Raw genomic sequence first — 17,005 nt, 5'->3', positions numbered from 1 at the left:
ATCATATAATTTTTCATAATATCTTTGTCGTGCCATGAAACTGAGGAAAACAGTAAAAAATCCATATATTTGGGAAAAGAGTGACTTTCTTTTAATTACAGTACAAAGTTTCTAAGATATATATATATATATATATATATATATATATATATATATATATATATATATATATATATATATATATATATATATATATATATATATATATATATATATATATATATATATATATATATATATATATATATATATATATATATAGTAACTCAGTCACTCACTGTCATGCTGTAAATGAAGGTTTTGGACAATTAAAATGTTAAATTTTTGTCTTTCAAAACTGCTTGTTTTCAAGGTTAAATCTCTACGACTATTGCTGCTTTGTTTGGCTCAGCAAAGACTTCTTTTATAAATTGCATGCTTGAGCACTCTGCTATTTACAGGTAAAGAACGGCTAATTTGTTTGGTCTACGTATTTAGTTCAAGAGATTAAGTCTGACTGAAATATGAGTGAGCTACTTGTTTTTTGTTTGTTTTCATTTTGGTTTTGCCCATAATTGGTCAACAAGAGCATGCAGAAAGTAGATTATGTGATAGAAACAACAGCAAAATTTTGCCTTTGGGGTACAAGTGCAGATGAATTAGCTCTGAAGATCATCAGTTGCAGGATGTCAGTAGAACCAATTCATAGATGTGAAGACGTTCTTTAACTGAATACCTCAGATCAGTAAGAATCAGTAAAAGCGCATCCACAGCTGCCATTATCAGTGCTATAGAAATAGTACTGGCAGAAAGGAAGGAGCTAGGACCAGGAAGCACATTGCTTCCTAGTTCCAGCTCAATTGGCATAGGGGCCTCCTAACCGCTAGGATGTATACAGTTTCGGACAATACTTTGCTTTACAGGGTTTGGCAAAACATGAATAGATCAAAACACAGAAAGGATCCCATTGCAGGTAACAAGACCTTCTATAAGCTTCCAGATAATAAAAACTGTGTAATTAATTGAGTAATTAATTATGCAGAAAATTACTATGAATAAATAGGCACCAGCAAAAGAGTGTTTTTTTGTGTGTTTTTTTTTTAAAGAATGGATCAGTTAGATATTTTGTAACAAATGGAAAATCTTGCAAAGGGAAGAACAAAATAGTTTGTCATCTTCATGAGACATTTTTGATCAAATTGTTTTGATACAAACAGGTCATTCTGACCCAATGATAACATCATGTACATCATGTAGTGACGAGAGTTTCTATTAGCAATTTCACTGACAGGAATTTATTTCAACCAGGTATCAAATGTTTTTGCTCAACCTTTTAGATCTAGTCACAGGAACCTCTCTACTATGTAATAAATTCTCAGAGATCTCAAAATAAGACTGTTTGCTGTGATCACAAAAGATTCTAAATATTTGTCATTATGTAAAGGGTTTTTATTCCAATGAAGATGTAAAATTATATATAATAAGCTACCATTTGGAATATTTCACAATATTTGTAAACTATGAAATTTAAAACTGTGTTTCTATGCAATTAAAGATGTCTGGAAAATGATTGTAATTTAGTAGATTATTGTTTTTTTTTATTTTTTATCTTTATTCAAAGAATCCGCTTCAGAAAAATATAAATGTCCAACATCACCTAAGTGTTCTGATTCGCTATGCAGTTTTTTGAGACAACTTTTCTTTTTCAAGTGGCTTCAAGCCAGGAGTAAAAGGTCCTTAAGGCGAGTCTATGCCTACAAGAGGAGAGAAATGTTTCATTTTACATTAGAATTCTAGCTAGTAAAAACCATTACCTCAAATTCCTGAAAGCAACAGTTAGATTTATGTTGTAAACTAATTAATTCGAACTTTAATAATTTAGTTACCTTGTTAGAAACATTCAATTTTAGCCAGTACTAAGAAAGTGACAATAAATGTTTTGTTTGTTTGTTTCTAACATTTTAACTCAAGTAAAACGATCAAGAGTAAATATATTGTATGTGTTAATGCATATAATATCGAACTGGAAGCACTTGGCCTTCATCCAGTGCTTAAATTCATACTCAGTTATGCCTATTTTAGCTCATTTGCTTACTAAACATTTAAATGTATATGTAGCATACATGTATATGTGTGCTACAGCAATATAAAACTATTTTAAATATAGCTATAAATTAATTCAGTCAATAGGTCAATTTTCATTATGTCACTGACCTGTTCTCGTGTATTTTTTTTCCTGGGACCTCTCTGCTATAATTGGAAAGTTATCTCTTCATTAGATAATCATAAAAAAATACATTTTCATAAATCATCAGATTACCATTAAACTTATGGTAGACAAAGCAGAGTGTATCTCAAAGAAATCTAAAAACAACCAAAAAACATATTTCGTTAGATTTAACTAATAAGCCAATTTTAAAGCTGAATTATTTATGCAGTTAATATGATAAAATCTAGTTTAAAAAAACCTAATGTGTAATTCTGAATATATAATTTTTCTTATTTTTGCAATTTACTGTTTTTCACCCCTTTTTGAATCATATTAGTCTTTCTTTCTTTCTTTCTTTCTTTCTTTCTTTCTTTCTTTCTTTCTTTCTTTCTTTCTTTCTTTCTTTCTTTCTTTCTTTCTTTCTTTCTTTCTTTCTTTCTTTCTTTCTGTTTCAAAGATTAACTGTGGATGCCACTGATAGCCATTTCCCCAATAAACACATCTGGAAATGTTTGCTTATTAACGACATCAGACGCTTGTAGTGATTGCTTCTCCTTTATTAAAGGGGCTAAAAGCCTTGTGCTTGCACGCTCCTGTTGTCAACATGGAAATGATAAACAGCATTTCAGAAGGTCATGTTAGGAAGTGTAGGTGCACAGTGTGAAGTGAGGGAGGTGGAGAGAGATTGAGTGTCCTTGGGAAAAGCCATCAACTGGCACCACCACACCCATCCCTCCCATTTTCAGCTCAGTGCACTCTTTAGCCGAATAATTGATAGTGCCTGTGAGATACAAAGGACCGAGATGAAGATGTCTCAATCCCTGGGCTGCAAAGCAAGAGCTATGGGGACAGCTGGGCAAGCTGATAGAAAGATAACACATATGTTTAGGACTGTGTATGACGTAAATAAAAAAAGACATTGTAAAATAGGTATTTCATAGAAAAGCCATCCCTCCTTGTTTGAAAAAAACTAGTGAATGGAGATAATTATAGTCCATGCAATTATAAATATACAGATCCCCCAATGATATAATTATAGTCCATGCAATTATAAATATACAGATCCCCCAATGATATAAGTACCACTACAGCTGTCTTACCTTTTTTTCTCAATGTGTAGTAGATCAACACAATGCATAACTAAAGTGGCAGTAAAATTATATTTTATGATTTTATCATTGCTGTTAGAAATGATAAAATCATTCTGGCTTCTTTACTCTGGTTCCTCTTAATAAAATCCAGTGCAATCAAATATGTCAGGATTAACTTAACTATCAAATCGAGTCCAAATTCCTCTTCAAAAGCTGTTTCTCTGTTTTGTAAATTCCTACGATTTGTTCAAGAACATAAGAGAACAAAGAGCATATAAAGAAAAGGAACACAGTAAACAGGGAAAAAGGTGGGGAGAGGTTTTAATGGAAGTATAGCAATAGAATAATAGTGCAAGGTTTGGACATCTCACAGAGCTCCGTTCCATCAATCATATGAAAATCAAATCTTCAAGGAGCTTAAAAGATATATGGCTAAGGTAAGGAAATCAGATGTCATAACTTCTTATTGCCACCTTTGCACATTTGGTCTTTATGAGAATTGACTGGAAGAAATCAGCTGTTCAAAGCAAACAATTGAAAAAGATTCTGTTTACCTACCAAAGCCACAAAAGGAAATATGTGGATCCAGTCATTCTGATTCAACAATGGCAACACTGACATTTTCAGAAATGTTACATTCAAGATTTAGTTCTTGTAGTTTAATAACTACATAAATAGTGCATTTGTTTATTTTAATTCCTTAAATTCCCTTATTTATTTTTGTTTTCAGTATATCTATTAGTCTATGTGTTGCACCTCATTACCAAAACAAATGACCTGCATGTGTAAAAGCACTACAAGAAAATAAGGTCTTTCTGGTTTTGATTAAATGATGTTTTAGCAGGTTTGTGGAAGCTGTTTAGAGATGATGGAGCTGAATTTGGAGGAGTAATGAAAAAAAACAAACAAAAACTTTAAGAATATGGAAAAAAACGTATGACTATGTTCTAGCATAATTATCGACCTAAACATATAAAAAGAGCCAAAACAAATTATTTTTATTTAAAAATAGTCCTGTCAAGAATATGCAATGATTGTTGAAGAACACTGATGTTTATGCATGCTCTCTATCCCTTTTTTGGCAAGAGCTAATTTGGCAATTAGTTATTTTTTTAATAAGAAAAGGCAAAGTTTTAATTATCATAAAACCCTATTTTTTTACATTTAAAACCCAAAATGGCCAAACTCTTGTCTTATATCAGGGACCTGATTGTTCCTAACAGAACACTTCACTCTCAATCTACAGGTTTGCTTGTTGTTCCTAGTGGCAGATTCTTTAGTGATCAGGCCTCTCACTACATCATCTGCTTCATACTATCTATTTTTCCCATTCTGTAGTATTAGTTAGTACTATGACCTCTAATGATTTGCTCTCTCTGCTTTTTCTCATCATAATAGCTTCATCTGGTCTATTCCTTTTTTGGTTGTGACTCCATCCTGGAGAGCAATATCAGCTGCTCTGCTGCTGTCAACACCATTATGTATAATTGTTGGGGTTTGGCCTGTTTTTCAGTGTAGTCCTGTTTCTCTTACTCTGACTAACAGTATGTACTCTCTTCACCCTCTTACATGGATAAAATGGCTCAGAGCTCTTCAGCCTGGCTGTGTCTTTCCTGAACAAGACCACAGTTACCTTTTGTAGCTCTTCCTTTTCTTTGTCCACTTCTGTCTCCTTAAACCCCAGTCGGTCACAACAGATGGACGCTCATAGTGAGCCCGGTTCTGCTGAAGGTTTCTTTTGGAGTTTGAGAGGGATTGCTGTCAAGTCAATAATTCAATGCATTCAGCTGCTTTTCCTCAGATAATTTTTTTTAATTCAATCTGGCTGTATTATCTGGTTGAATATTCTTTGTAAATCGGCTTGAGTAACATGGGTTCTGAAATGGCATTATATAAATAAACTTAATTCAAATTGCCAGCATGTCATGTAAAAAACAAAACAAAAAACAACATACTTGAACATTGGGTTTCTAACATGTCAATTATGAAAAAAGTTTAGTGGGTATGAACACTTAATCGTATTTAAATATCGCTGAAATGTCATATTTTTTATATTTTTTTGACAAAAAATAGCTCTGTTTTTAACATAAACTTTTGTTACACTTATGTGCCACAGCTGTGATCCACCAGCATCCATATATATATATATATATATATATATATATATATATATATATATATATATATATATATATATATATATATATATATATATATATATATATATATATATATATATACATATAGTTTTACATTCTACTTGGAGTTGCAAAATGACCGAAAAATTTATTTTTGCTGGAGCGAGGCAGAAATAATAGAACTATTTCAAGGCAGCAGTAGCTTTGTTTCCTCAGTTTCATCATACTTACAGTACCTTATGTTTCCCCTTCTAGTGGTACTGGCTCCTCCCCATCTAACTATCCTGAGGTTGTGATGGACTTAGAAGAAGTATTACATCTTTTTTTTTTTTATCTTGCTTGTGTGTGTTTCACCTTTTACTGTCTCAAACCGAGACGGCCAGTTGTCAATTGTTTTTAGGTTTTCCCTCTCTTGAATTAAACCTGAGCAAAAAAAAAAAAAAAACTCCATATGAAGAAACTTAAAGAAATACTGATCTACTCTAAGGTTTATTAATGAAATAAAAAAAAAGCAAAGAGTGTAAAAATGACAAAAGTTTGATGGATTTCTCTTTAGATACATTCCACAATCAAACAGTGTCTCTCCAGGATGTTTATCGTTCCTTTAAGATCATCATTTCAAAGCTAATTGAACCAGTTCTTTGTTCACCTTTTGCTACCACACATTTTGATGCCATTTTACTTGCCTTTCATATGTAAGAGTTGACTTCATTATCAGTATGCCTTTTTGTGGCTTAGTTTCAATGTAAGTGATAATCATCTGAATCAACAAAAATATTTAGTTTAATGTAGAGCTCTATAAATCTCTAAGATTTATATTTTTAAATAAATTAATAAACCTGCTGTTTTACACTTAGACACACATAGAGTATATATCTGATAACCACTTTAATTTGATTTGAATGCACTAACAGTGCCCTCTACAGGTATAATAGCAACACCCAAAAGTAAAATTATTCTAAATTGAGGCCCAAAAAGAAGCAGTAAGGTATTAAACATTTTGGAATAAAGAAATCCTTCTTTATTAATCATTACCGGACGTTTGAGTCCTTAAATGAACCAGTTGCTGACCATGATAAAAGCAACATACATCAGACTTATGACAGCTTTCCCGCATGCTGTAAAAGGAAGCTTTGGACAGCAACTGCTTCCTCATGATAAATATATTCCACAAATATGATGCTCCACTTAGTACAGCGTTTAACTGCAATGGCAACACAATTAGAAAAGAGGAACTTCCAGAAATACAGCGTCTGACTCAGGGCAGTTGTTGGGGGTGCACCCACATGTAGCTAAATTTAAACAGTCACACTCTTTTAGATTTTAATTTTGCTTTTTGAAGTTATTCATTTCTTTTTATTCTTAAAGTGTGATGCTGACTAGCTCAGAAATGTATTTGCTATGCCTTTGATTCCTCTGAATTTAATTTATAATGTGAATAAACAAAGAGGAAGGACACTTTGACACTGTACTGTCTATATAATACCTAAAAACTGAATAAAGAGAGAACTAAGACAATAAAGAAATGTGATCTTAAAGGTGTTATTAAAGTCCTATACAATTAATTAAGATAGGAATGTGGCTGCAGTGGCAGATATTAGATGAATGCATTTTTTTCATTTTGGGACATTTTTTCTAGTTTTACTCTGACTGCTGTAATAATAATAATAATAATAATAATAATAATATTAATAATAATAATAATAATAATAATAATAATAATAATAATAAAATACTGCTGAAAGTTTGAGCTACATAATTAAATTTAAACAGAAAAAAACTCACAGACACCCAGCAATCTCCAGCTATAAATAGCATATTAGACAACAGGAAGCTGGTTGACCAATCACCATTATCACACCCAACGTTCACATTTCCCGTTTCTGTGTTTCAGTCTTGGTGTTTTATGCAGAAACACACCCAGACACAAACATGTTTGTTTTACAGACTTACTGAGGACCTTGTATTAACTTCCGTTTATTTTAAACCTTTTCTACGTCTTAACCCTGACAATAACCCTAAACCTGAGCATTACAGGTACATGCCTAAAAATAACAACAACCTAACCTTAAACCTAACCCCTAGTAAAAAAGGGTGGTGATGTAAAACGGTCTTAACTTCACACTTAAGTTCTCACATCACTGGTTAAATACGGAAAATACATTTTCACTGACATGCAACAATGAGCACACACACATACGCCCACAGAGACAGGGCAAAAAAGAGAAAGAGAGGGGGAGGAGTGTGGGGAGTGAGTTGGTTAAATTGATGTCAAACGCTTTTGACAGTCACCAAAAAAAAGTGAGGAGCTACAGAACAGAGCAGTGGAGAGCCCAATAATGGAGCCACAAGAGATCAGAGAAGGATATCTTGTTAAAAAGGTAAGAATAGCAGTAAAAATACACTTTCCTTCCTAATTTGTTGTTCTACTCAGGCAACATCAAGGTTTTAAAATATTTATTCTTCACCTGACAGTACTGTACTGATGACACTTTTTAGAAACATCCAATTTTGCCTCATGAAATTTAATAATTACCCTTGAAGCTACACGGCTAACGGGTTTTGTTGTTTTAGAGAGTCATGGTCTTAAGCCTAACACACTACAATATAGTTTCACATTTAGATATTACAACTGTCGTTCTGAAAAAAAAATCACAAAAAAAAAATCTGCTATACCAAGAATATAGACATTTGAAGATAAGTATTTTATAACACTGGACATACTAAATGTTCTAACTTCACTAAGTTAGGAAAACATTTCAATTGAGGAACAGATGTTACGGAGTTGCAGCACAACACAGAAATATCCACTTCTGTTCGGAAGGTGAAACAGAAACCCAGTTCTTGCTTATAGTAGAAAGTAAAATGTTTGCTTTGGCATATCTTTCTTTCATTTGTTGCACCTCATTTGGATGTTATTTAAAGTTTAGATGATTTAGATATTATAATATTATTTCTGTTTCAGTTCTCTCCTACAATTAAATGAATTAAGTGCTGTTTTTTTTTTCAAAATAAAAAAAAAACAGGTGGATTAGACAAATTTTAAAAGGATATATTTTTTTTACCCTCTATGCAGAACAGTTTTCATACAGGTCATTACACGTTTTTCAAACAAGTAAAATGCTCTAACTTTCCTCAGACACCACAAAAAGTAACATTATTCCATCTATCCTCTATATCTACTTACTCAATGTGATATGTGTTGAGCTGATGCATATCTCCAGCAGTTCAGAGGTAGGTCCCAGATTTACACTCCATCCCAGGGCAACACTTGGGCAGAGAACCATGGACTCCCACCTTGTTTCAAATTTATAGCGGTCTAACCTAGCATGCATGTCTTTGGAGTCCATGAGAATACCAAAGAACTGTGTCCAGTTCAATTGATTTCTGAAAACTACATTCACACAAGCTCTTATCTAGAGTTTGAACCTTAAAGCTTCTTGTTGCAAGGCAGCAGTGCTGAATAACTGAATCACCATGTATTCATAAATTAGTATCACTGTGTAATTATGCTGAGAAGCTTTGCTGGAAAAATGTATGTAAGTTCTGTCTTCGACCTTCAACTAGCAATCACATCTTATACACAACTACACTTATGGAGCTACAGCTATGACAAAGATGTAAAAATATACTTATTTTCTCTGGGGTTTTTTCTGTTTCTACTAGGACTTTTTCAAAAAATGAATAACACAACAGATACATCAATAATACAACACTTTCACAAATTACACTTTTACAAATACATTTTAGGTTTGCTTCCAGCCAACTTCTTTTTTTTTAGATGAAAACTTGTATCGGATATCTTTAAACATTGTACTGTCTTGGAAGAAAACAATAGAATCTGTCAGACATAATCTAACATTTACATTTGTGCTATATGTGTAAAGGGAAAAGAGAAGAATCCAAGCTGTAATAAAGAAGTAAGAATGGTGATAGGCCAAGATTCTCTGCTTGCTCACTTTGAAGAGCTGCTGAATGTTTCATCCTTTCTCCTGAATCTACAGCATATATGACCTCTTTTTTAACAAAGACATTTTTAATTCTGTTTTCTGGACCTGAATACCTTTGAAGCCTCCAAAAAAACAAAACAAAGACAAAAAAAAGAAGCTAAAATGAAACAAAATAACTAAATAAATGTTCAGAAGCATTTTGTTTGACCTCAACTTTTTACTTGTAACTGAGCATGCTGTACAGATAAATCTCCCTTGTCTTTAGAGGTCAATTAAGCCGTTTATTCAAAGAAGTCCTTGTTGTATCCTATGAAAAGTCTTTAAAGATTTGTCTTGAATGTTAGTTTTATGTTAGCTTTGCAATGTCAGTTACGTTTTTGCACTCTATTGCAATAGTAAATAATTGTTGCAAAAAATATGATACACAAACCTTTGTGAATTGATCTGAAGAATTGCAAGCAAGATCCAGAGTGACAGAAAGTTATCCTAAAATAGACATTAAGACATTTATTTAACATACAATGCACTACAACAGTACATACAGAGTTAGAGCTTTTGTACTTTTGCTCAAAACTGTCTTTTGTATTAATGATCCTCAGGGTACAGTGCTGAACTCCTGGAGTGCAGTGTGGGTGGTGCTGTCAGAAGATGGTTTGGATTACTATAAAAAGAAAACAGATCGTTCACCGAAAGGGATGATCCCACTGAAAGGAGCAACACTCGTCAGCCCCTGTCAGGATTTTAACAAGAGAATGGTAAAAAAAAATGTATTTGCAACCATCAGCATTTCTATAAGCACTGTAGGATAGATACAGTTATTATTAATGATAATAATAATATTATTATTATTATTATCACAGTTTAACAGCTTAGAAAATAAAAACTGAAAATGTTAAGATTTGGTTACAAAGAGAAAAGTAGTTTAGTTGATTTCCTCTATTCATTAAAATAACCCTAAAACATGAAAATAACACTAACTCAACTTGCATGATTTAGCTGGTTTTCAAGATTACTACAGAGAAGAAACAAGATCACTTCTTTCAAGCTTCACATGTGGAGGAGAGAGAACTTTGGGTCAAAGACATCAAGAGATCCATAACCTGTTTGAAAGATGGCAAAAAGTTTGCCAGGAAGTCTACCAGGCGTTCCATTCGCCTACCAGACAAAGTCAACCTTGCGTAAGTAAAATTGATCTCATATTATTTTGTATCAATCAAAACATTTACAGAAAAATTTTATATGTTCTAATCATAAATTTTAATGATTTTGTTTGGGATTATATATGGTAATCTAAAACAAAGACGAGCATTAATAGGAGTGAAAGTAAAAGTGCACAAGGTTATTTATCAAAGTCAAATACAAATCTGGTAAGTATTCCATGCATTTGCCTAATTTACTCACAAGAAGCAAAGGGCCTCACTGTATTCCCGAAGAAGGTCTGTACTGTAGATAGATAATCTGTTAAAAGGACAGCTTTTAGATGTCAATCCACAAATCTGCCAGAAAGAACCCCTTTTTTAAAAGAAAGTTAGTAAAATGTCCATCTTGGTAGTTTGTCACAGGTCATGCAGAGGACACAGCAAACCTTAAAATGGTATTTTCCATCCCCCTGAACACACCAACCTTAATTTGAAACATGACATACCATCCAGTTTGGATATTTGTATCAGAGCTTTTCACTCTTTAAGACAAAGTGGCTAAAGAACTAATACGGTGGCATCCTTTTATAACACGTTTAAACCCTAAAGCAATAAAAGTCTAACATTAAACCGACTGAACTGTAGGGCTGTGACGCCAACAGGCTTTGTGGTTCTGCCTACAAGTTAAAGCCGGATACCCAGACCCATGTTCAAAACTGAGATTGCCTCTTGTATGAGAGGTGAAATGAAACTTGACCAGAAGGTTACTTTCATTTCTCTCCACTTAGGGTAATCCTGGAAGAGAATCTATTATAGACTGAATAGCTCTTAAAAGTTGAAAGAAAGTTCACCTTATAGAAAGGGAAAAAAATCCATTAGAATATGGTAGGGGTCTCAGTGCTATGGCTTATCCCACAGCATAGGCCCCAACACCTTCCACCCTATCTAAGTGAGCTAGAGCTATTCTAAGCCAATTTTGTCTGTTTCTAGACATATTTGAAAATATTTGCAGTGCTGTGGTAATACAAGGTATTTCCCAAGGTAGTGCTAGTAAAATATATACCCCACACTTTTCAGAGTTTTATTTGTAAAAAAAAAAAAAAAAAAAAATATATATATATATATATATATATATATATATATATATATATATATATATATATATATATATATATATATATATATATATATATATATGAATATATAATGTATTTTCTTTGTGCACTGATTTGTGTTGGTTTACTATAAAAATATCTACAAGTAATGAATTTAAGTATGTAACTGAGCATAACAAAAGGTGTTATAAAAATTAATGGGATATTAACACCTTTTCAAGGCAGTGTTAGAACCTCATTTGATCTCTATAAATATCATGCATGCAAAATGTTTGCAGCCTCACTAGTTTAGTGAGACTGCTTAATTAGTTAATGCTTAATACTTTTAGATTATGGATATTTAAATTCAAGGTTTGGTGAGCTGTGAATTGCTTTTGGTTAGAGACAGAAGAACAAGAAATTTGAATTGTGGTTACATTGTTTTTTCTCAGTGAGCTGTACATGCTGATGAAAGACCAGGACGAGGGAGTGAAGGAACTAAAACTCGAACAAGATAATCGGATTTTCAACCACTGCTTCACGGGTATTGCAGTCTAAGATTTATGGAAGTTACTACAGGTGTGGAGTAAGGTTTCTTTCTGTTCTTAACCTTCAAATGTGCTTAATCTTTTTCCACCACTTCTGCATTTTTTGCACAGGTGCGACAGTGGTAGAGTGGCTGATTTCGAAAGGGAAGGCGAGAAATAGCTCTGAAGCACTCATGTTAGCAGCGGGGCTTCTAAATGAAGGCTTTCTTCAGCCTGCGGATGACCTGTCAAAAGAGGGAGCAGAGGGTGGAGAGCAAACAACCTTCTTAGATCAGACAAAAGCTCTGTACTACTTTGTGAGTTCAACTTAAAAATGTACCCAGGAGAAATGTTTCTTTCTTTAAACAAAATTGGTTGAAAAGTATTCACCCATTGTAGAGTATGGTATTATGTGCAATTCTTGATTGATAAGCTCAAAACAGGGTATATACAAGATGAATAAAATTGTTTTCTAAATTACCTTGCCAAAAATATCATAATATATTATTATATCTTATAAAAACAAAGGTATGTGTTTATATTTAGCACCTCTTAGTTTAAAAGCAAATAAAATAAACTCAAGAGCAAACAGCTGTCTTTAGATGTTCCCACAATTAGCAAAAAGAGTTCAGCTGTGTTTTTATTTTAATCTTAGCATAAATATAGCTGTCCTGTGGCTGCCTTGTAGGTTTATTAGTGAAAAATACTGAACAAACAGAAACACAAAGACTAACAAACACAAAATTCTCAGGAAAGTTGTTCAAAGGAGATGTTTAACGCAACACTATGTCTTAAATGTCGAAGCTTTTAACACCTCATGCATGGTCCAATGCTCAATTTATCTTCTGATAATGGAAGGAATATGACACCACGAGCCACCAAGAACTGACCACCCACCTAAAGTGATGGCCAGGCAAAGACAGCAATATTCAGAGAAGCCAAGAGGCATTGGTTACTCTAGAGAGTGGAAAACTTAGGTGGAAGAACCTGACGACAGGGCAAATATGGCTTTTTTTTTGCAAGGGTGACTGTAATATTCCTATGGAAAGAACGTCAAATGTCATGTAGAGGAAACAGCAAATATACTCTATTAAAGTAGCTGCTTTAGTCAAATGATAACATTTTCACCAGGCAGAATAATGTTTTTATACAGATCTGTCCTGTCGCTACTCATCATACTAACACAACACCATAAAAGGTAATGCATCATCCTATATGGTTGTGCTTTATAAGCGTGGGCAGGGGAAACTGGTCAAAGACGATGGGAGTATGGAATTAGCCATTTAAAGGACAACCCTGATAATAAAATTTAGAGACTGATAAAGGCAAGGCAAGGCAAATGTAATTGTATAGCAGAATTTAGTACAAAGACAATGCAAAGTGTTCTACATGATAAAGAGCTGAAACTGAGGTGAACTTTACTGAAAAATAACCCTTAAAATAAGGTCAGTTACTGTAGAGGTTAGACTTGAAAACTGATGATGTCAGACTTTCTATACCTTGCAATTTTACTGATTAACAATCAGTCTTACACACTGAGCCCCGATAAGACCTATTTACATTTTTTGCTATGACTTTCCAAAATGTGAAATGATTAAAGGGATATAATCGGTTTTGCCAAGGACCACTGCTATTGTAGATCATATTTATGTGCATCTTTGTGCTTTCAGGCCGATAGTGGATTCTTTTGTGAGGGCTACTCCAGCGATGAAGATGTTCTTCTGAAGGAAGAATTCAGGGGAAATATTGTAAAACAAGGCTGCTTGCTCAAACAGGTAAACCATAAAAGCAAACCTTATAGCCAATGTTTAACATTCTCTCACTAGCAAACACTTTTCATGAACATTGCAAACATGGAAAAAAAAAACAGCAGTTACTGAAAAAGAAACGTACTGTAGTTTAGCATTCAGATTATCAGAGCTATAAGCTTAGATGTAATTTGTAATGAGCGTTATTATACCTGATGAAAAGTTATTTTCTCACAGGGACACAGAAGAAAAAACTGGAAGGTACGGAAGTTTATACTTCGAGATGACCCTGCTTATATGCACTATTATGATCCTTCAAAGGTAAATATACTGATTTCACCAATGCTGTAGGAACTTACACTTTTGATCAAATATGTAACCCTTTTAATCTTTCTAACTGTCAGGGAGATGACCCCCTGGGCTCAATACATCTCAGAGGTGCTGTGGTTACAGCTGTTGAGTATGTGCCTGATGGTGAGCGATGTTTTTTTTTTTCAGATATGATGCTCATATCTCTTCCCCAATGAGACAAAAAATTTAACTCTGATGTACTATCAATATAGTTTCTTCGACAATAAGCACATCAAACTCCTCTTTGTTTATTTAATTTCTGTTTCAGCCAAAAAATATGACATTGATGGCAACCTTTTTGAGATCATCACCTCAGATGAGACTCACTATTTCCTGCAAGCTGCAACAGCTGAAGAGAGAAAGGAATGGATCAAAGCAGTACAGGTGGTGTCAAAAAGTGGAAAGTAACAAAAGTGGTGGATCAACAAGGGAGTATCTGTCAGCCACTGCTGTGTTGAACTTGATATACTATCAAACTTTTCTGTTGTTGTCTTTTATTGTGGAACAACTTCAGTATTTCATTTTTATACACACATATGTTAATACATTCAATGCTATGCTAATCACAATTTATTTAAGAGCAACATTTTTTGTAAATATATTAATATTGGATTAATACACTGAAAGGATCTGTATCTGTGGTTGCATACTTTGGAATGACAAGGATGCTTCCATTTTTATTGAAGGGTATATTGTTGTTCTTTCTTTCAATAAATGCATATATTGAAATAAGTTGGTTTGAAAAACAGGAAGGTAACTGTTTTCAAAGCCAGTCTCACACATACAATAGTTGCTGCATGACAGAATTTTGCATGCAATGACAAGGATAATGGTGCTTCGTAAGACGAGCAAACTGTTTTTTTAAGCTTGTAATTCTTTCACATATATTTTTTCTTACAAAGGTTTCTGGTATCATGCAAATTCTCAGCTCCTGAGTGTGAATAAAGTATGCATTGCATTCTGTCTGCAAAGTTCCAAAAGTCACTGTCTACATGTGGCAGTATTTCAGCTGCAAAAATTACTCATCGAGGCTTTAGGATGACTGCCCAAAAAAACATGACTGATGACCTTTAAGGGTAGTGCAAAGTTTATAATTTGCAGAATTTAACTTGTAATTCTAATTCTACTTTGCAGGGCAAGTGGGTGGAATGTAAAAAAAATACTATAAAACAATTGGCAATCCTTTTAGGTTTGAGGAAATTACTTTATTTATTTAAAAATTAAACAATGACAGGAAGCAAAGAGCAGAGTTTCTCATCATTGGTGTTTTTAACTAGGGTGATATTTTTAATCTCAGTTATGGACTTTTTAGTGGGGTGTACTTAGTTTACAATCCAGTTGTTCTTTTTTTCATGTGAGTCACTAAATCCTTTTATAAATAGAGCAAAGAAAACTAGGGTTTGGTTAAATAAATGTAACCTCTACTTCAGTTAGAGTTATTAATATGTTTTGCTGGGGTCCATTTCATAAAGCAAGTTTATTGAAAAGAGGTTTTCTAACCCTGAAATCAGGGGGAATCTGAGTTTTCTGTTTCACAAAGAGAGTTTATTCAACCTCTACAGTATTTCTGTTACCATTGGTAGCATTCTCCCAAGAGCTAACCTGGTTGGGGGCAGGTTTTCTTCAGTAAACTCTAAGGGGCCGGATTTATCAAGATTCAATTTTGCGTGAAGTGATTTGCACATACCAAATGGCTCACAAGAAGTGACTCTGGATGAGATTGTGGAGCCTGTGGAGCAACATTGGCATGTTGCTCCACAGGCGCAGGGGGAGGTCTGGTTTCTCCGTTAGGGCGTCAGGGCGACATGGCATTTAGAACGTCGGACAGCACTTCTGGAAAACGAGATTGGGAGATCCCAAATCCCAGATGCAAAAAAGTGCAATGTTGCAAGGAGTTCTGTGATATCTGGTATTGCGTGGGTCCTCCTTGTGGCTGGCTCCAAATCCATTCGGAGTTCCCCCAACTGAAAAATTGCGTTCTCTGCATCTCCTTGCTTCATTTCCATGTCTCCTTCTTGCGACAATAACCGCTGCCATGTGTGCGCAATTACGCATACAGACCATTTGCACCTTCTTTTGAAACATGTTAAATATAGAGTCAGATACCGTTAGCAAAATTGCTTTCAGGTTTGATAAATCACTTTGCGAGTGCTAAATTAATATATTTACATGTTATCCTCCCACAAGACGCATTTTTGCGTGTAAACGCCCCATATTGCATATTCATTGCAGAAAAAGTACTAAATGGATAAGAGGCGCTATTTAGCACGTTTTAAAGACCAAATCCTTTTAGCACGCTGTTGATAGATCAGTTTGTACATTTTTTAGCGTGCGCAGTGAAATAGCTCACGTTTTTTATACACGCAAACCTTTGATAGATCCGGCCCTGAGTTTCCTTTGTCTTTGCTCTCCTTAGACCCAATCACACTGTTTTATTTCATAATTTAGACAGGAAATTTTTGTCGTAGTATTGTTTCTACAAAAAAAAAAAAACATTCACTGGGTGTATTAGACACATTAGGTTTGTTTTCACGGCGACTCGTCGAGCTCCACTGACAATGGCTGACGCATGTTTTCCACCCAGAGTGGACCTATTTAGAGTTGATTAACCCACAGAAGCTTTTATGAAGCTGAAAACTCAGTTTCCATCCTAAGGCTAGATCAATTTACAGTAAGGATTTGAGTAAGGAATTAAAATAAGTAATTTGAGAATTTGAGTTTGTTAAATCTGCATTGTGAAATGGACCCCATTTTTTAACTTTAACCACAATAACATCTT

The 17,005-nt window shown here is 33.9% G+C and overlaps 1 protein-coding gene across 1 annotated transcript; it reads left to right on the top strand.

Moving 5' to 3' along the window:
• The first annotated feature begins 7,661 nt into the window (after positions 1 to 7,661).
• plek (pleckstrin) lies at positions 7,662 to 15,838 on the top strand. The gene is made up of 9 exons (XM_038296589.1): positions 7,662 to 7,798; positions 9,967 to 10,122; positions 10,364 to 10,545; positions 12,053 to 12,144; positions 12,260 to 12,444; positions 13,798 to 13,902; positions 14,113 to 14,196; positions 14,280 to 14,349; positions 14,495 to 15,838. Exons 1-9 carry the CDS (start codon positions 7,757 to 7,759, stop codon positions 14,632 to 14,634), a joined length of 1,056 nt encoding a protein of 351 aa, XP_038152517.1. The 5' UTR covers positions 7,662 to 7,756; the 3' UTR covers positions 14,635 to 15,838.
• Positions 15,839 to 17,005: the final 1,167 nt, after the last annotated feature.

The sequence above is a fragment of the Cyprinodon tularosa genome, unplaced genomic scaffold (assembly GCF_016077235.1).
Source record: "Cyprinodon tularosa strain WSP-4 unplaced genomic scaffold, ASM1607723v1 ctg372, whole genome shotgun sequence".
In the NCBI taxonomy this organism is placed as follows: Eukaryota; Metazoa; Chordata; class Actinopteri; order Cyprinodontiformes; family Cyprinodontidae; genus Cyprinodon; species Cyprinodon tularosa.
The sequence above is the reverse complement of the archived record's forward strand: the minus strand, read 5'-3'. Positions and strand labels throughout refer to the sequence as shown.